Here is a 21608-nt window from a genome sequence, read left to right on the forward strand (position 1 = left end):
GCCCGCACTGTGGCAGAGATCAGGCTAGCTAGTCGATAAGTGGAGAGACACTTTAGAGAATGCTTATAATTAGTTGGAGTATTAACTATGATGTTAACAGCTAGGAAAGAAATTAGTCGCATACAGAGAATGGCTGCTATTGCCATCACTGGAACATTAAGAACTACACCAACGGTCGCATTAAAGGTACTAATTGGATTGCCTCCTCTGCATCTAGAGGTGAAAGCTCACGGCCAAAGCTACAGCACTAAGATTCCACAACTTAGGTATGTGGACTTCGGAGAGTGATACAACAGAACATGATAAAATACTAAAAGAGATAGACCAGGGCTTTTTAGAGTACCCCTTTGACTATATCAAACCGGCNATACCCCTTGGACTATATCAAACCGGTTCTTAAGAATAACATTCCCTACAAAGTGGAGATCACTACACGTAGAGAATGGAATATTAACCACCTGACTGACAAAGGAGGATTTGTGATATATACAGATGGATACAAAAAATAAGGAAAGGTAGGTGCTGGAATTTGGGGCTTAAAGCCACGAATAAATGTCAGTATGTCATTGGGCACAACACCCTCTGTTTTCCAAGCAGAGGTGATGGCGATACTGGTAGGGGCTCAGAACCTGCTGGTATACAAAAATAGGAAGATAACTATCTTAAGTGATAGTCAAGCGGCTTTGAAAGCACTCTGTAACGATCAGGTGAATTCAAAGCTGGTCCTCGAATGCAGGGAAACTTTAGAATCACTATCGAGGTTCAACAAAGTTACACTAGCGTGAGTACCGGGACACAACGGTGTCACTGGAAATGAGAATGCTGACTTTCTAGCCAGGAAAGGAGCAGAGAACACCTATGTTGGACCAGAACCAGTGGTAGGACTCACTGAGCAATCGCTCAAAGCGTTACCCAAGAATTGGTGCAGAGAACAACACAGGAAAATCTGGAAGTACTTGGTAGTACCTAGACAATCTAAAATGTTTATCAAGACCCCTGGTTTATTGCTGGGTGATCTTAATAGCATGACTAGACATCAAATAAGCACCCTGACTTGTCTACTGACAGTACATGGTCACCTGCTTAAACATCTTAACGCAATGGGGGTATCGGAATCACCATTGTGCAGGAAGTGTGGAGTAGAAGAGGAAGACTCATTTCACATCATGTGCGAATGTGAAGCCTTGTCCACACTAAGATCAAACTACTTGAATAAACGATTTTCCTGAAAAAGAAGATATTAAAAACCTAAAACCCAGAGAGATACTTAATTTCGCCAGAAAGACAGGACTCTTTGGTCATCTTTAGAGGTGACTTTATAGTTGGTAATGTATTAACACTTTGGTGATAACACTTAGGTGGGTAAACCGAATCAAGACAATTCGGTATGAGGTGCGCACAATGGACCAACAGGTCTGAGTGCATGAGCATTATGTCCACCTCGATAATAACTAAAACTAAACTATGATGTTATTGTGCTAGTATTCTGTCCAGCCAGGATGTGACGCTTCAATAAGTAATAGAACACGATGCAATCTAGTCATGTAACCTTTTAGTATGTTTATTTATATATTTGTAGATAAAAAGAGTAAATAAATACCAATGTTTTATATGTGTTAGAATATTTATATCACCAAAAGTATTCGACCAAAAATAAGATGTGTAATATTTTCAGTAATTACGAAAGAGGGTAAAAATAGTGCAGATTTTATATAGAATTGTAACTAAGAATGAAACATACACTCACGCACATTTACTTTATGTATCTTGGTTCAGAGTTCCAGAATTCCAGAGAGCCGTAGAGATGCAGAGATAGAATGGCAAGGCTTCCCAGTGTCCGCTAGAGAGATATTCAGAAACCCTATATAACCACCGTAGAAGAAACAAACCATAAAAGAAGCACCTCCTAAAAGAACCACCGTAAGAGAAGCGCCCGAATTTGGTGAAAATGGCCTTTTTATAGCCCGCAAACTGGTTTAGCGATCTCTGGTGAGATTCTTGAAATATTTTTTGCTGTATTTGATTTCTTAATGTGATAGAATTTTTTACGTGGGCGTTTTATGAAATGCGTAAAAGGGTGGTTAAATCTTGTGTAAGGGTATTATTTTATTATTCATCTTATCCACGGGGGAACACTGATTTGGTGATACATTTTATTAAATATAAGTATTAATTATTACATATATTAAAATGTGATACTACAATTTAAAACACATTATATTTGTATAAATAATACACATGTATACTAATTTTTCCAATTTTATATTTTCATGAATAAAACACAAAGATTAAGTTAAAAAAAAAATCATCATTGTAGGTATACTAGCATTATAAGGGAGTTTTGTGTAAAGGTTAATAAGCATTAAATAACATAAAATTGTCCCATTCTTTCGCTAGTTTTCAAAATTATTTTTTAGAGTTCTGTTATTAGAATAATGATATGTTTGATTTTGTATTTATATCGTCACTTTGACATAGTATTGTGATAATAAATCTCAATTTATACATATTTTCTCTGAATATTAAAAATCTAATATAAATTTATGAAAATTAATTTAAACATTTAAAATAACTATATTATGGAACAATTATTATCAATAAAGTATTACTATATTTTTACAAACAATGAGTAGGAGTAAATTTGTATTTACGTACCCATTTTTTTTTCTCATAATTATAAGAATAAACATTAGATTTATCTACCTCAACATCATCTAATGAATTTTTTTTCATCTCTGAAATGAAATAAACTTTTAAAACTATTATAAATACACGAGTATACTCACAAATAAATATATTAAAATAAATAATACAGTTAACTTAAGCAAACATAAGATTTAAAGTTTCTCATTATAAATCATTCAATAACAAATACACTTTTTTATTCATCAAATAATGAATTAATTATGAAAATGATACTTTTGAACTAGTATTTCGGAAGTTTTCGATAAATTTATATATTGGCCAATGAGAAATGACTAGATATAACAAAAGCAGCACCCACACTTCACTACTAGTCAACACAGAAACTATATGTAATGAAAAAAATATAAAACTAGATTTGGAATCAGCAGAAAAATGTCTTAATATGAGGGATGCAAAAATAAGTATAGTTTAATTATATTTGAGATTTTATGCAACTGCAAAATTCATTTTAATACTTATGTTAACTGGCAAAGTGTTAAAATTGCTAGAATTTTAATGAAATTTTTTTTTCGGTTGGGTGTTGATGGTAACATAAATATAGGAATACGTATATGCGATTATTATGTACTTTTTTTTTTAGTTAAATATTTTTTAGTTTTAAATAAATAATTTAAACATATTTTTAATTTTTAATTAGATTAGCAAAAAGAAATATAAAATTTGGTGGTGTCTTATAATTTTGACAACTACTGTATCTACACCATTAGAGCGTTGCTTACCTTTAGAAGGCCAAACAATCTACTGATTTAAATATGTTCTTTTTTATACAAATGATATAAAATAAAAAAAAAAAATATATATATATAATAAAATAAAATAGAAAATATAGAAAATATTATCTTAAAATGTTAATATAATTTATAAAAAATAAAAAATTATGTTAAATTTTTCCTTCTTTTATTTGTTAAGATTCCAAACAATTGTAACCACAACTGGCAACACAAAATGGCACGTTTAGTACTATGTATTACAGATTAGATAACCATAAAGATAAAGTGAAAATCAGGTATTTATAAACAAAAATTCAAAAGTTAAATATAGTTAAATTGATAAATGTAACGTTGAACAAACAAAAGATAACATAGGGTTAGATTTAAAGAACACTTAAGAAACATAAATTATCAATATAATGATAAATCTCTTGTGGCTTAACATTTATTGAAATGTTATCACTCCATTAAAATCATAAATTTAATTAAAAACGTTTAAGAATAAGAATAATTTATTTAATTGGAATCTTGACCAACTGTAAAATTCATTATTAAACTGGCAAAACGTGACAATCAACAAGATTACTATATGACAATAGCACTAGTTGTTAAGGTAACTTGGGAGTATAATGGAGTATTTTTAAATCAGAGTGTCAGTATTGTGGTAATGATGCTAATATTGTTTCCCAAATACGTATTTGTGGTTTTTTTGAGTTTAAATGAATATTTTTTTTTAATTATAAATTAGATTAGCAAAAAGTAATCAATTTTCATTATATTTTACCTAAGTAATTGAATTGATCTTGCTCATTTGTATACTTTTCGAGTAGCTTATTAAGGGGAAAGCCTTTTAATCGGCCACCAAACAATTCGCATTTCAAAATGACATCTTTTGCATACTCTCTTGACACGAAGCCATTATTTTTTTCGTCGCCATTACGTAATAGTTTGTAAAAAGCTTCTTCAAAAAGTATCAAAGAATTAAAGATGAACATAAGTTTTTCTGAGATATCAATCATTTCATCATCTAAGGAAAATTCAAAAAAAAATAATAATAATAATTTTTTACTTTATATTTTCAAAACTTTTTGGAATCATATATGATTCCAAAAAATATTTTTGAGAAATACTATTTATATATTTCTATCATTCGACATATATTTTTTTTTATCAGACTATATCCCTTTATACAGAGAGGGTTCAAATCTTAAAAATTTATAAAATAAAGAATTTTTTCAACTTTTTTGAAAATTTTCTAGAATTATGGACACATCTAATTTTATTGATAACTTTTCCACAAAAAAATAACTTTTTTAACTTAATTTTTGAAAATATTCCACAAATACTGGCACTTTTAAAAACATCTTAAATTATAGCTTATACAGAATGATCGAAATCTGGTAAGACACTTATTTTCTCAGAAACTATTGAGAATTTAAAATTTTTGTAAAAAGAAAAATTATTAGAATTATAAAACTCTACAATAATATAAAGTTAAATAAATTTTTTTTTTCCCTTCCGGGATAAAAATGTTTATTTATAATTTTTTTAAATGGAAACCACTATTTTTCATTTGATAATTTCATAGAAAAAAAATTATATTATTAATTAAAAATAATGACTTCCTTCTATAATACAGTAAAATGACAATAGAAATTTGGCCTAAAATCACTTAACTTTAATAATTATAAGAACAAAATTGTTTGTAATTTTTTTTTTCTATCATAATATAAAGTTAAAAATAAGGGTTCCCATTTAAGAAAATTATAAATAAGGGTTTTTATCCTTGAAGGGACAAAAAAAATTATGGTTTGACTACATATTATTCTAGAGTTTTTTGAACTTGATATTTTTTCTCTATAATAAAATTCAAAATTCTTAATATTTTTTGAGAAAATGAGTGTCTTACCAGACTTCTTTCACTTGTATAATATTTTTGAATATGAAAAAAAAAATAATTCGAACTTTAATTGGTCTTCATGGTCAAAATGGCTACTGTATTCAAATTATACTTGTGTTAAGATTCTGGAATTTTAACTTTAAATTTATACAACTTTTTTTTATAGATTTATTAAATATTTAATTATCATTTGGTATATATATTTTAGCTTCGATGCGAAACTGAGAAGGTATTGATTTTACTATGATTTTTTTTTTGCGCCTGTTACCACATTTTCTCAGCTCTCACCGAACCGATTTCTTTCAACGATACGTCAAAAAATCATAAATCATATCTAGTCGAATAAATTACCCTCGAAAATTGATAGAAATCACCTCATCCCCGTTAAATTTTTCAAAAATGATCAAATCAATATAATTCTTTTGTTTTATAAATGCATGATGTCTTTACCTATCATTTGGTATATATATTTTGTAATGTTGCAGAATTGGACTAGTTTTTTTTTAATAAATCTTATCAAGATTATCAATGAGAGGTGTGTGCAGTAGGTGTAAAGTATTTTAATAATTGTGTATGTGATAACCTCCACTAGTCAACCGGTCCGATATCTCTCATCCTATCGTCATCAGCTGACCGTACACTGTGCACCTGTGCCAATATTGTTATTTCCCCTCAATGAACGTGTTCAAAGTTGGCACCACCACCCGGCATCACGATCACCGGCCACTATATAAATGCCGCTACAACAGATTCTTTTTTTTTCCAACCAAACTACTAAGGCGACAGTCGTATTTTGTCTGTACGTTTTTTTTTATGGCGAAAACCACGTTTTGCTTTTAGTTTTTTTGTCCTCCGTTTTTTTTTTCTTAAAAATAAAACGTCGAGTCGACCTGCTGTCAACTTGTGTCAACCAGGCTGTTCAGTTTGTTTTGTCCTCCGTTTTTTTTTTGTTAAAATAAACGTCGAGATGTCTATAATGGCGTGAGGCGCGAACTATGGCCGGAGGTGAGCCGGCACTCCTTAAGAAATTAAGTATCAACATGAAAACCTCTTTTACCCCATTTTTAATTTTGTGTAACTGGCACCTCTCTTTTTCTTTTTTTTATTTTTTTTCCCTTCATGAATATATATATTAAAAATCTTGAATAATTAAATGATTAAAAAATGTTATTATATTATACATGGCCTCTTTGTTTTCTCTCTCTATACTTTTCCCTCATTTTTATTAATACTTGTTTTTGTTTTTATCAAAACCTAGTAGCTCCGTCAACAAGTACTATCTTGCTTGGCGCGGCTACTAGGTCACTGTCCAATGTTCCCCCTGGGCAGTGGGTAAATAGTAGTCCCTCTATTTGGCTGCAACCTTACAATTTTTTTAATCCAAATTTCACCTGCTCAAAGAGGGGATTCAAAATGATAACTTTTTCAACTTAACTTTTGACAATGTTTCGCAAATACTGACATTTTTATATATAATTTAAATTAAAGCTAATGTAATATAATATATTATGGAAAAAAAAAATTTCGAATTTTATTTTGTTTTATGGTGAAAATAGATATCAAAGTTAATAAAAAAAATACGATATTTGTAAAAAAATTGTTTTTTATACAGTGTTATTTATATTATTTTTTCATACAACATTAGTAGATGTGTAATATATGAGCTGGGACCCCCCTAACCCACATGTTGTGGGTTTATTCTGTCCTAGGTTNTATTTATATTATTTTTTCATACAACATTAGTAGATGTGTAATATATGAGCTGGGACCCCCCTAACCCACATGTTGTGGGTTTACTCTGTCCTAGGTGGACGGGAGGTGTAAACGGTTGGTGGGATATAGTGAAATTCATAGTCCTCCCACTCACATGATGTGGGTTTACCCTGTCCTAGGTGGACGGGCGGTGTAAACGGACGGGGGGATATGATGAACGGCATAGGGCCCCCTTCCCATGAAAGGTTCAGAGTATAATGGAGAGGGCTCTCTTATGACAGTAGATATAACAAGTATGGAGGGTTAATCTACATGTGGGGGGTACATAAGAAGGAGGGCTATGAAAAAATGAATACTTTTTAGAAATTACTTATTAAATTGTAATTAATAAGTAATTATAAGTTAAAAATGTTTAAGTGGTGAAGAAATAGGTTAGTTTATGGGGATATATGTTTTGCGATTCGCCGAGTTTATAATTGATTTTGTTACATTTAATGAATATTGTCGCATAAAAGACAGATTATTACTCGAATAAAATTAATAGTGCTGTGACAGTTAAACGTCTTTAAAATGTTTTCTTGTGACAAGTGTGAAAAAGTGTTTGCATTCAAACATGGACTGGTACGTCATCAAAAGAGTCATGATGGTATACGATTTAAGTGTTATTTATGTCCATCTACTTTTTCGGACAAATCGGCACTCTCGCGTCATGTTAAGACAATTCACCGTGAGTATTACAAATATTATTCAGTAAAATACTAATATGAAAAGAAAAAATATATTAGTAGAGTGTTAATATAAGTGTAATATTTTAGATCTCGTAAAGTATGGTGTGGATTATAATATTGCTATAGGAAATCATGCTGATTCGATAGCTATGTTAACGAGTGGTAAGTAAAGAAAATATCATACAAAAAATTTATATGCTAAAATAAATACATAAATATTTGTTTTTAGAAAATGTAAATGTTGCGGAGAGAATGCAGGCGGGCCCCAGTGCAATTAATCCTAAACGTCGCAAAAAATGTCACACTGACAATACCATTAAATGTAAACGGGTAAAGGTGAAACGATTACAAGACATTACGACGAGCGGTTTTCATAAAACAGGTGAATTCTTAAAAAGTCAAATTTTATGGGTTTACAAAAAGAATATTGAAAATGTAGCCGGGTATCAATCGTTTTTGTCGGCAACAAGAGGCGATTTAGTTGAAAAATTACGCGACTGTCTTAAAGAAATGGACCCGATAAAATTCAACCTTAAACTTGAGGCGACTTATGCGGTTCCGAATAATGAAAACAAGTACGAAAATCGGTCTTTTAAAACGTCGGCAGCCGAGTTAATTAACGAGGACGATATCGATCATGCTGTAGATATTTCATACACAAAATTATTAGAAGAACTATTATAATTATATTATTATTATTATTAGAATTATTATTATGCTGGTAAAGGTAGTAATTTCTCGTTTTCTAATATAAACGGTATTTTACTGGGTGTTTACAAATATCAGCCTTTAGGCGGGAGTTCTTACATTGATTTGCCGCATGACATTAAAATGAAAAAAGCTGTAATAAACCCACAAAATATAGATCAACAATGTTTCAAATGGCCTATATTANCCCGCAAAATATAGATCAACAATGTTTCAAATGGGCTATATTAGCGAAAAAAGTTACGGAGGGTAAAAGACATATAGTAGAACAAAACTATAAGTCTATAGAAAACTCTTATAATTTCTCCGGTTTATCATTCCCAACACCGATTTCAGACATAAAAATTTTCGGAAAAAATAATCCGCATACTTCAGTCAATGTTTACGGACTAAAATTGAAAGATTTACATAATAAACCCGAATATTTAGTTTATCCGCTGAAAGTGTGCGTTGACGAATGTAAAGACCATATCGATTTATTAATTGTGTCAAACGCCGCGGGTGATAGTCATTACACTTATATCACTGATTTTAGAAAACTGGTTCAATCACAGATGACAAAGAGTACGGAAAAAATGATATTTTGCAAACGGTGTTTCACGGGCTTTAATAATATACCTAAAAAGTATAAACTACATGGAGTTGAGGCGCTAGAAGAACATAAAAAAATTTGTGTCGAAAACAAACCGTTTTTACCTGTAATGCCTAAAGAAGGCACTAAATTAAAGTTCGAGTCATGGGGCAAAATACAGGAACATCCATTTGCAATTTATGCTGATTTTGAAAGCCTGTTGGTCAAGTCCACCAATGATCCGAAAGGCAACACAAATTTTGTTCATGAACATGTTGCAATGAGCTATGGATACATAGTACCCACAGAATTATTGCAACACTTTAATGTACAAACGACGCCTAAAATATATAGAGGAAATAGAAGCAGCGAGCCTGGGCTAGTAGTCAATCGTTTCATGGATGACGGAACTGAAGTGGCGTTGAAATTGAAGAGTTACTCAAGACGAATGTTGATATTTGTATAACACATGAAGAAACTGAAGAACATATAAAGAAAACCTGCTGTGACTTGTGTAAAGGTAGTTTTACAGAGAATAATCATAAAGTAGCAGACCATGATCATTTGACAGGTAAATCATAAACAGAACTATGTTAAATGTATTGTAATTAATATAAAAAGAAAAATTTATGTATATATTTATATTCGTTTCAGGTAGTTTAAGAAAAACGCTTTGCAACAATTGCAATTTAAAATTAACAACGCCCAAGTTTGTTAACGTATATTTTCATAATCTCAGCTCGTACGATGGACACTTTTTAGTTAAAGCCCTTGGAAAAGACACTAGTAGAATCAGCGTAATACCTGCTACAGAAGAAAAATATATTTCGTTTTCAAAGTTTGTTTCAAACAAATTTTCGCTAAGGTTCGTCGATACATTTCGTTTTATGGGTACTAGTTTAGCGGCTCTTGCTGAAAATTTGCGCGCCGCCGACATAAAATTATTCGAAGAAACCGTAAAAGCGTTTTATTCGGACGGTGACATTGATTTGGTGACCCATAAAGGCGTGTATCCGTATACACCTCAAGCTGGGATGTACTCGAAGAAAAACAATTGCCGTCAAAAGCCGATTTTTATAATGATCTGTCAGGAACACATATTGATGATGCCGAATACAAACACGCACAAAACGTTTGGCAACATTTCAATTGTAAAACGCTCGGTGAGTACTTTGATCTGTATCTGAAAACTGACGTAACAATACTTGCGGACGTTTTTACGAATTTTCGCAAGTTATGTCTACTAAAATATAAATTGGAACCGGCATATTATTTTACGAGCCCTGGTTTGTCTTTTGACGCTATGCTGTTGCATACGGAGGTTTCACTTGACCTCATGAGCGATTATGAACAGCAACTTTTTATTGAGAGAGGAATACGGGGAGGAATGACAACTTTGGTGTTGAAACATGCCATAGCCAACAATGAAAAGACGTCTAATTATGATATCAAACAACAAAAATTTGAAATTATATATTTGGATGTCAATAATTTGTATGGTTGGAGTATGTCTCAACATATGCCATGTGGTGACTAAGTGGTTAGACGTGGACGACGAAACAAAAATTTTAAAGACAGTGGAAGAGTTACCTGCGGATTCTCCTGTAGGGATTGCCTTAGAAGTGACAGTGTCGTACCCGAAAGAGTTACATGATGACCACAACGAAATGCCGTTTCTACCTGAACAAAAATATCCGCCTAATTCACGGGTCAAAAAACTGTTGTCTACTTTCGATCGGAAAGAAAACTACGTTGTACATTATTTAAATTTAAAACAGGCTATGGCGAACGGATTAAAAGTAGAAAAGGTAATTCATAAAATTATACTTTAAAAATATAATAATAACATGTTATTAAATTACAGGTGCATAAGGTGTTACAATTTAAGCAGTCGGCATGACTATCAAAATATATACAACTCTACACGGAGATGAGACAGAAAGCCAAAAATGATTTTGAAAAAGACTTTTTTAAATTAATAAATAATGCTGTTTTTGGTAAGTTTTAAAATTAAATAAAAAATATATAAACATAATTTTAATGCGATTTCGTTTGTTAACACGTAAAATGATGGAACGTGTACAATTTAGAACGCAAATGGAATTGGTCAATAATCCTAAACAAGCGGCTAAATTAATTAAAAAGCATAATTTCAAACATTATACAACTTACAGTGAAAATTTATCGGCGTTTGTATTAGAAAAGAAAATTATCGATTTTTGTAAACCAGTATACGTAGGTTTCGCAATTTTAGAAATTAGTAAAACTTTCGTATACGATTTCCATTACAATGTAATGAAGAAATATTTCAAAGACCATGCTCGACTATTATATGGTGACACAGGTATATTAATTAATATTACTATCGAAAAAATTTAATTATTTTTATTTTATTGTTTAGATTCATTAGTATACTTTATCGTGGGTGATGACTTTTACACGGTGGCAAAGAAAAATCCTGATCTAATGGCTAAACTTGACACTTCAGGTTTGCCGAGCAGTCCCCCGTGTTATTCAAACGCTAACAAAAAGGTGCCTGGTTTGTAAAGTGACGAAGCGCCAGGGAAATCTATATTGGAGTTTATTAGTCTCAGACCGAAATGTTATGGTTTTGACTTGGAGGGTAAAGAAAAAATTAAGGCGAAAGGGATACGTGGTCACGTTGTGAAAAATCATCTAACAGTCGAGGACCTGAAACGCTGTTTGTATGCTGAAGAGGAGCCTGCAGTAAGCGAAGCTCATGCAACAGCGGCTATATATGGCACGATGGTTGTAAACAACATTCATGAGAGAGCCGTGGACCCTTATTGTCCTGTTTTAAAGTACCAGACTTATACACCGTACAGAGAAAATGTGTCAATCAGGGAGTCTATTTTTGAATCGTCCGTTTATCGAACGTATACGTTCAACTAACGGATTCTATTGTTCCATTAGGTGTACGGCCTTCTAGGTATTGTTCGATGAACATTTATGTTTTACGATTGTTTGCATTTATTGTAATAACATAAATAAATATTTTGAAAATTTAATTCATACAGCTTGATTTTTAATATTTTAATACTTATTTTTAATTAATATATTATTTTTTAATAACAATAATTTATTACTAACACATACATTTATAATTTGCTAATTTAATTTATTTGATGTGAATTTATTTCAAGTAATTCGCTAAAACTATACAAATAATTTAATTACACAAATTCTAAAAAAAATGTATTTACAATTGCATACATGTTAAATTAAAAATTATTAATACACTTTAAAACAACAATACTTAAATTTTCGAAAATAAAGTGTTACATATATTTTATATAATTTTATTTCATTTATTCATTTTAAGATTAATTGATATAATTTATAAATTATGTTACATATAAATAAATAATAAATTTTATAAGATTTTAGTTCTTAATTGAAAAAAATGACACCCTAGGTCACGGTCTACTCCTAAATACGCCACTGTTTTGAAAAGTTGTTAACATAACAAACATATAATTTCATGAATAATTTTCACAAAAAACTTAAGGTAAATTTTCAAAATATAGAAATTACTTTTTTTTCAAAATAACCAAAAATTAATAAAAAAATCTAATCTCAAATTCAATGCTTATTTGACACTATTATGATAAAGCTTTAAGAACCATTAGTTCCATAAATAAACACTGATTGAAATTTAAAAACATTATCTATCTTAATATAATATATAACTCTTTTGTTAGGTCTACCTTACAATTTACCTCAGTAGATTGGTATACTAATCATAACAATATTATTGATAAATTTGAAAATATCAAACGGTACTTTTTAAAAATATTAGCACATGAATTATAAAAGCTGCATATCTCTCTAATTATCTTAGCTTTAGAATTGGATTTAAAATCATTAACATCTAGAGGTTATATAACGACGTACTTTTATTCATAAATTAATGAATGGTAAATTATCCTGTCCAGAATATCTAAGTATAATAAACTTTAAGATTCCAACAATTAATTAAAGAAAGAGCCTGGTCTTAAATCATAACTTGAGACGGCGTTTTGTTCAAAGCCAACACCGGGTTATTTATAATAATAACTAAACTCTAACCGGCAGAAGGTGGGAGAGTCGGTCCAAGACTATTTAGAACGTGTAGAAAAATTGCTTCTTGACTTGTGCAACGTAAGTGTAGTCGGGAAAAGAACAACAGAAGTAGAAGCTATAAGAGGATATATAAAAGAGACAACTTTAACTTCCTACATCAAAGGTTTATACTCAAACATTAGACAGGTAATTTAATCTAAGAATTTAGCGTTATTAGAAAAGGCAATTAAAGAAAAACTAGAAGTGGAAAAACTATAGGTATCAAATAAAGAAGCGCAAAGATTAACTAACGATAATAAATCAGAGTCTAGAACAAATTTTAAGTATTGTAGTAACTGTCGGAAAACAAATAACAATACTCACCAGTGTCGTTTTGCAAAAGAGGGTGGACGAGTTGAAGATACAGGACAGAAAATAAGATATAACAAATAAGTAAATGTCAAGAAAATATCGTACACTTATTGTAAAGCAAACGGACCTACCAGGGAAGAATGTTATAAGAAAAAAAGAGCAGATACTCATCAGAACATGTCTCAACAATACTCACCGGGAAATGGGTAGACGTCGAACGACAATGGTGAGCGTTCTACCAAATAAATCAAAGCAATAGCCCAAATATAAAAAGATCATTGCCATTCATAATTAAATTAGAGGATAATCACGTAATCTTAACAAGTCAACAATGTGTAACTAGTAATATGCGATTACTTGCGAGTACTGGAGTGGACCTGATCGAAGTTTTGCAATCACTAAACAGGGTGTCACAATTATGATGATTTTACATGTGAGCTACGTAGAAAATTACAAAAGTCTCATTTCATAGCACGTGACAAACTTATATCAAAGAAACTAAATTCAACAAGCCACTATGACAAAAAACAGCGAGTACTTAGCCTTAATATTGGTGACAGAGTTTTATTAAAAGAACAACAGCAACTGAGAAAACTTCAACCCAAGTGGCTGGGTCCCTTCAAAATCACATACATACATAGCAAAGAGAATGTATTCTTAAAGTGTGAATGAAAAGAAGTACGTGTTCATTTAAACGAACTAAAGTTGTTTTACACATCTTAGTTTGACAATATATTTTAATTATAGTATTGTAAATAATATCTAACCAAATAATTCTAAATTAAGTAATTAAAAAAAAAAAAAAACAACGTCAAAATATGATAAAAGAATATTTGTTGTAGACAATTGATTTTCGTGCTACTGACAAACGCACAATATTCGAACAGACCAATTCAACAAACATCAGGAATTTATTTTCAAATAATCAGTAACCTACAAATTTTCATTTTGCACTGGAATCTATTGTCTTATGTAAACATAACTATTTTGTAAAGAAATCCAAGGTAAAATTCGTAATCAATCGAATAATTTTGTGAATTAGTGGAAATCATCAACTCTAATTTCACAGAACACAATTGCATTCTATTTAAACAGCAAATTTCTGAATTTTTAGACGAAATCAACAACAACATAGAAAATATATTCAAAATGTTAAATCAGTCTTATACACAGCCCTTGCAATCTAAGAGGAGATTAATAAAGATAGTTGAACGAGCTGCTAACAATTTATTTAGTGATGTGATGACACCGTTATTGAATATTTTTACAAGGAAATCAGTAAACTTGAACGCTCAAGAAACCAAGTAATACATCTTACAGGAACATAAACCAATATAATGCAATACATTGTTTTAAACGTAAATTCTTCACTTATCAATCTAGAACAATCGAAAATCATCTTAGAAGTAAAATATAATTACTTATTTCTAAAAATAAATACTACTATTCGAGAAATGAGAATCCTGCAATTTAAAACAGAGTTGACAGAAAGAATTATGTTGCTAAATCAATTAATTTATCAGTATGCTTATGAAACCCAAAATTTGATAAACATTATTAACTCCACAATACAAGGATTATTACACCCTGTTATCATGAATATAAAATCGTTGATAAAACAAATAAAAATAATAAAATCTCATTTACCTCTAGACGTAATCATTCCTAATAGTTGTGTTGCGGTCGGTATTTTGCCGCACTCGCGGGATGTTATAATGTGAAGAAAGGAAAGAAAACGAAACCCTTTGATGGTTCGAAACAAAATGTAGGAATATTTATTGGTGTTCGAACAAAACTGTTTATTGCCCTGGAAGGCGTAATGTCAAACAGACTACAATAAAACTAAAGATGACAAATATATATTCATAAGTATATACAAAAGGCACAAAAGTTCATAACTGAGTGTTCGGCACAGTAGAGTTGACGGCGAGCGATCAAAACGATACGATGTCACGGAGATGACTTAACGTATATTTGCGGCGGGTCGTAGATGTACGTGCGGCACTTTCTGGACTTTGTACCGTGGCGTATCGCACGCGGTGTTAGTCAGTCAAACTACCATATGCACGTAGTAGGGCGGCGGTTGATAAAGGTGTCAAGGGTCGCGGGGCTCCGTGTATAGAGAACAACGCGGGACCGTGTCAGTTGGTTAGTATCTGGAGTATCAGAACTATTACACTTGATAATATAAATATTGTATATATTCAAAATACCTTAATTTTTTAGTAGAAAATTCCTTTAGCTTATAAGTATGAATTCACTTTCTATAAACCAATCGCATTACCGACAAAAACTCACGATAATATATTTGTTGTAATGGTTTATCAGATGAATTAAATAGCAATAGAAAAATCTAGATCATGTAAATATACAGGGTGTTCAGTAAGTCAGGAAACGGGTTTCTATTGTTCTCATTGTTTGTAACAATGAGAACAATAGAAACCCGTTTCCTGACTTACTGAACACCCTGTATAGCTAAAACAATATTATGTCCTTATGACCAACCTTTTTTTAGTATAGATAATTCATGTCATGCAAGATAGTTTAGATAACTATATGTTTTACTTAAATATTGTATTTTAAAGTATATAAAGATTAATTATAAGATATGACATAAATTAGAACACATAAAATTCGTGGTTATACGTAGTTAGTATGGGTAATATAGGCATTAAGTGCAAACAAATTGTTCAACCAGTAACGTTAAGTATATTGGGAACGAGTACTTTAAATTTAAAAAATAACTGTGAGACTAACACTGATGACGAAACAATTTTAAAACCTTTAAATAATATTACTTCAAAAATATATAAAGAATTTAGTCCAACTTTTAATTTAAGCATGAATTCTGATATACAAATTAAACTGAAAAAACTAAGATCAGAGGATATTATTAATTTAAATGATAACGTAAAAACATAAAAACTTTATATATGCTACTAGACTTCGTGGTGAAAACAGGCATTAAAGTTTATTTTTTAATATTCTCTGTATTTGTTTATTTACAATCTATACAATGCTTACAATAAGTAAATTTATTAAAGCAATTGAATACATGAATAGGATAAATGGGTAGCTCATATTAGAACCCCCTCTAAATAAAAGTAAAGTGTTTACATCGTTAGTTGAAATTATTTAAATTTAGTTTTTTTTATGTTTTATATCCATTTAGTTGCTTGGTAAAATAAGTCTCTACATCAGGTGCGTTTAAGACGTGGGTTTGGGTTTATTCGGATGTGATTTGGTGATAAGTTTGGCTATTATATTATTAATATGATTTAATAGTTTACAATGGTATCTGAAGGAGAATAGTGTTGTAGATTCACTTAGAGTCTTAATATATAGTTCACTGTGAAGTCAATTATTAGTTATAAACCAAGGAGTACTAGTAATAATGCAAAGATATTGATTTCATTGATTGAAATGCTTGTATGATTTTTGTATTTGATAGTTTTACTGATTCCCAAAATAAAATACTGTAAGACCACATTGTTTGGAGCAAACTCTTGTATAAGATGAGTTGGTCTGATATATAAAGATTAGAGAAAAGTAAGGGTCTTAATACGTGTAGCCGATTATTCGGCAGTTTCTGTTTAGATTTGAGGTGAGAGCTTCACGTTAATATACAGACAATAATTAAACCAAGGTATTTTATTTCTTATTGATGAGGAATTACTGTGCTCTTTAAATGTGATTTAAGGACAGTTAATAGGTTGCAAGGAGATGGTAACATGATTAGATTTAGTCTCATTAACTTTGATTTTACAGTTTTTAAACTATTTGGAAAGAGTATCTAAGTGGGATTGTACATATTGAATTGCCAGTGCTGTATCAGTATGAGTAGGTAGTATAGCTATATCGTCTGCGTAAGTACTAATTAATGTATTTGAAGTAGTCGGTATATCCACAGTGTAAAGAATATAAAATAATAGCGCTCTAACACTATCTTGTAGAACGCAAGGCTGTGTATAGCATGAATTTGACAGTGTGTCACCTAATTTTACTTTAAATGATCTTTTTTCTAGGTAAGATCGAATAAGTAGATAATAAGGTATAGGAAGACATTTTTTAACCTTAAACAAATGATTAATTATTGTCTTAGAAGTATTTTAATGCACAGAGTAGGTCTGTAGTATAGATACAGCTGATNGACATTTTTTAACCTTAAACAAATGATTAATTATTGTCTTAGAAGTATTTTAATGCACAGAGTAGGTCTGTAGTATAGATACATCTGATCATGGTATACATGGTATACATGTCTATTCCAACCGCATTAAATATCTCCATTCTATGTATTCAAATGACTGTAAAAAAACAATATTTGTTATAATACATAGAATAAGAATTAACGTTACACATCTCCAATCCACGTATTAAAATACTTGTTACTATTCATTTTAAAATAACTAAATTGCTAGAATCCNATACTTGTTACTATTCATTTTAAAATAATTAAATTGCTAGAATCCAGCTATTTTGCAATTATGAAAACAAAATTATTAAAAACAAAAATAAAATTATGATTTTAAGTTATAAATAAACTGATAATATCGTGTAATGTTTTTTTATTTTTTTTTTTTTGATACCTTTTAATGCTTGCAATATAATAGTTTGATAATTATATTTTATTGCATTGATTGTTTTTTTAAGAGCATTTTATTGAAATACTACAATTATTTTTAAGGATATATAGGTATCGGTTCTGAGATAGTGAGACACAAGGGAACAGCGAATATTAATTGAATTTCAATTTATAAGAGTTATCTTTTAAATCTGTTTCCACACGTATACAAAAATACATGTATACAAATACTAGATAAAAAAATTAAATCTCAAATACCTCCTAAATTGAAGTCCTCAGCGTTTCTTTCAATATTGGTACCATTTAAATTGTTTAAAATTTCATTCGCTTTGAAAGCACTAATTTTACCATTTTTATTAACATGTTCCTCAAAATTAACAAGAAGCACTTGCATGTTTTGGGATAATTTTCCTAAAAAATTCAATGTTGAGCTTTTATTGGTTTAAGAGAATTATTAAAATTAATTAATAAATATTTATAAAAATTAAAAATCAAATTAAGGTATGTATGTAACTTTAAAATTAAATGTATTTTTTTTCAATAGTGTAGTATTATATTATATATTTAATAGTAATTATTTTTGCGTTTTTTAAGTACATATCTTAATCTTAAGGTCTTGGGTTCGAGTCCCACGTTTGGCGCCAATTTATGTCGTACGTCGATTATACCCCGACATAACACAATAGTACTACATAATTAACTAATATTGTGCATATACTAATATATGATGCATTAATATCAGCAATAATTTTGAAAAGTAAATATCTATAAAAATACTGCTTTCAAAGTTGTTATTGACCTGCGATTTTCTATAAAATAAACTTAAAATATACATAATATTTAAAAAAAAATTGTATATTGAATAATTAAATTAAAAATTTTTTTTTTATAATATGTGTAACACCTTACCTCATTTGAGACATTTAACATTTCGCGTAGTAAACTTTTTAATGGTCCATCATTCTACAAAAGATTTAAGATTGTTATTAATATGACTACTTTAAAAATTGATAGATATTCAAAACTGTAATTAATTTTATATCAAACATTTATATAATACGTAAGTTAAATATTTCAGTACAATTTTTACACAAATTTATTAGATATATATTACATTTATATAGACGACATTAAAGAATTTCGATTAAATAGAAGAATAATTNATTTATATAGACGATATTAACGAATTTCGATTAAATAGGAGAATAACGGAGTTTTAAAAATTTTTCAAAACTTCTTCACTAATTTACTTTTTACTTCTAAAAGTTTCTTAAAAGTAAAAGTATTAATAATTAAGTAATGCAGTAAGTAAAATTTAGACCATTATCAGCATTAATAATAATGTTTATTTTCCTTCACGTGAAAATTAATTTTTTGGAGGAAGATATTTTGATATGTAAATATAAAATAATTTCATTTTCAATTAACTAACCAAATGATTTTAAACACAACGCTAATTGAAAAATTGAAAAAATTTCCGTCGTTTTTCGTAAATGGGGGAAACCTCCAAAAAAATTACAAATTTAAAAATCGCTAATTTTTGAAATTTTTTCAATTAAAACTGATATAACTTTTTCAAAAATTAACAAATCAATATTACTTTTTTTTTAGATGCTTTATGTCTTTATCTATCACTTGGTATTTTTATTTTAAATATTTCATATTTTTTTTTATAAATTTGACCCTTTAACTGCCCACAGGGGGAATTCAAAATGACAACTTTTTCACAAAAAATTAACTTTTTCAACTTAACTTTTGAAAGTGTTCCAGAAAGTCTGACCCTTATATATATATCATATATTAAAGCTAATGTAATGTACATTATTATGGGAAACCAATTTCGGACTTTATTTTGTCTTCACGTTGAAAGCAGACATCAAAGTTAATAAAAAATAATACGATTTTTGTAAAAAAAATTCTTAAAAAAACTTTATAATGCTATAACATTTTGAAAAATGTATGAATCAATATAATTTAAATAATATTTATATCAATTTTTCATTTGAAATACTTTATATTAATCAGGATATAAATAACGAAATATCATATTATATAGCTTTTGGAATAATCGACCAATTGTTTAAAATTAAACACTATCTAAGGATTTTCATCGAAGAGTTTTTTTAATTTTAGTTCTTTATCTTTAATACTGTCATTAGTACATTTATAATTTTATGCCATACACAATATTTTCAATAATACAAAAAATTGACTAATTATTTTTCGACAAAGTATAGGTTATTTTATGCTTCATTTTCTATTTTTAAATTATTTTTAATTCCTTAAATCCATATAATCACAAAATTTTATTAATGAATCATACAAAATTAACTTTTACATAATGTGTAAGTTAAATAATACCAGTGAAGAAATTAAATTTAAACAATTTTTTCTTATAATATCTGTAACTCTCACCTCATCTGAAGAATCAGATGTATCAATTTCTATATCTTTTGCTGGTCCATCATTCTAAAAAACATTTATTTTATTTGTTAATATGATTATATTAAAAATATGATATATATTTAAAAATATAATTTATTGAATATCAATCATATCATATTTAACAATTTAAAATTGTATGCTGAGTCAGAGTTGTATTTAAGACTTTACTGATCTATTTATCACTTGATTCATATGAACTTTTATAAAATATATAATTAAATAATTTTATTATATTATAATTTTACGTTTTATAATTATCAATGTTTATTATATAATAATCATTTATATTATTTTATAAACATATGTGTATAAAGGAATGTACTTAAGCCACTAAATAATAGTAAGAATTGTATAACAAAAAAATAATAATAATTATTATAAATACTTGATTTGACTCCTTGTTACTAGTTTCTTCATCAGAGATGGGCATTCCTGTTAAAAATATGGGTAAGATCATTACACACATAAAACAAAGGAATATTCTAGAACAAAAATAGAATTCCATTTTTAATAATAATTATAATTGTAATAATAATGAAAGTCACATACAATATAATTTCAATAATATCAGGTTAACGTTATAAATTATTTTTATTATAAAATTAATTTTTTATTTATAAAACGATTTATTGCATTTAAAATATCTAAAATATGGTAGAAAAAAATTTATTTTCAAAAAATATATAAATAATGTGTTACCATTTTAAATAACACTTGTTTGAATCAAATTTATTTAACATAATAAATGAGTTATACATTTATAAAAATTATTCATAAAGTATTGCATGATATTTTTATGTATTTCTTTTCAAATGAAAAAAATATAGAATAGAAATGTCATTTGTTTTAAAAAAATGCAGATTATTAATACAAATATTAATTTTAAACTCAATCAAGTGAGTTATTTATTACTAAAATGTTTTCCAAATTTTATTAATAGTGTATGATAGAAAATTTGCGTTATAAATAAGAATATTTTTTTGGATTTAAAAAATGTTCGCTATTTTCAGTTTTTTAATGGAGATATTTTTGAATATTGAATAATTGATTAATATCAAACAATGAGAAATTTTTCAAATTTAGTCTTAATGAATAAATGAATAAAAAA

At 28.8% G+C, this 21608-nt stretch overlaps 1 protein-coding gene across 4 annotated transcripts; it reads right to left on the minus strand.

Annotated features, from left to right (window-relative positions):
- Nucleotides 1-1617: 1617 nt before the first annotated feature.
- Nucleotides 1618-21119, minus strand: LOC126895006 (uncharacterized). Of its 4 annotated transcripts, none has more exons than XR_007701561.1 (7): nucleotides 21050-21119; nucleotides 20886-20982; nucleotides 20471-20524; nucleotides 18965-19018; nucleotides 18314-18466; nucleotides 4201-4443; nucleotides 1618-2735 (listed from the first exon to the last, which is right to left on the minus strand). XR_007701561.1 is itself a non-coding variant. In XM_050666462.1 (6 exons), exons 4-6 carry the CDS (start codon nucleotides 18447-18449, stop codon nucleotides 2617-2619), a joined length of 498 nt encoding a protein of 165 aa, XP_050522419.1. In that variant the 5' UTR covers nucleotides 18450-18466; nucleotides 18965-19018; nucleotides 20471-20524; nucleotides 20886-21037; the 3' UTR covers nucleotides 1618-2616. The 4 variants fall into 4 exon arrangements, 2 of the variants coding, with proteins under 2 accessions (XP_050522419.1, XP_050522420.1); XR_007701562.1 differs by having other exon boundaries at nucleotides 20886-20932; nucleotides 21050-21100; XM_050666462.1 differs by lacking the exon at nucleotides 21050-21119 and having other exon boundaries at nucleotides 20886-21037.
- Between the last annotated feature and the right edge of the window lie 489 nt (nucleotides 21120-21608).

The sequence above is a fragment of the Daktulosphaira vitifoliae genome, unplaced genomic scaffold (assembly GCF_025091365.1).
Source record: "Daktulosphaira vitifoliae isolate Bord-2020 unplaced genomic scaffold, ASM2509136v1 Scaffold_1, whole genome shotgun sequence".
NCBI classification, from domain to species: Eukaryota; Metazoa; Arthropoda; class Insecta; order Hemiptera; family Phylloxeridae; genus Daktulosphaira; species Daktulosphaira vitifoliae.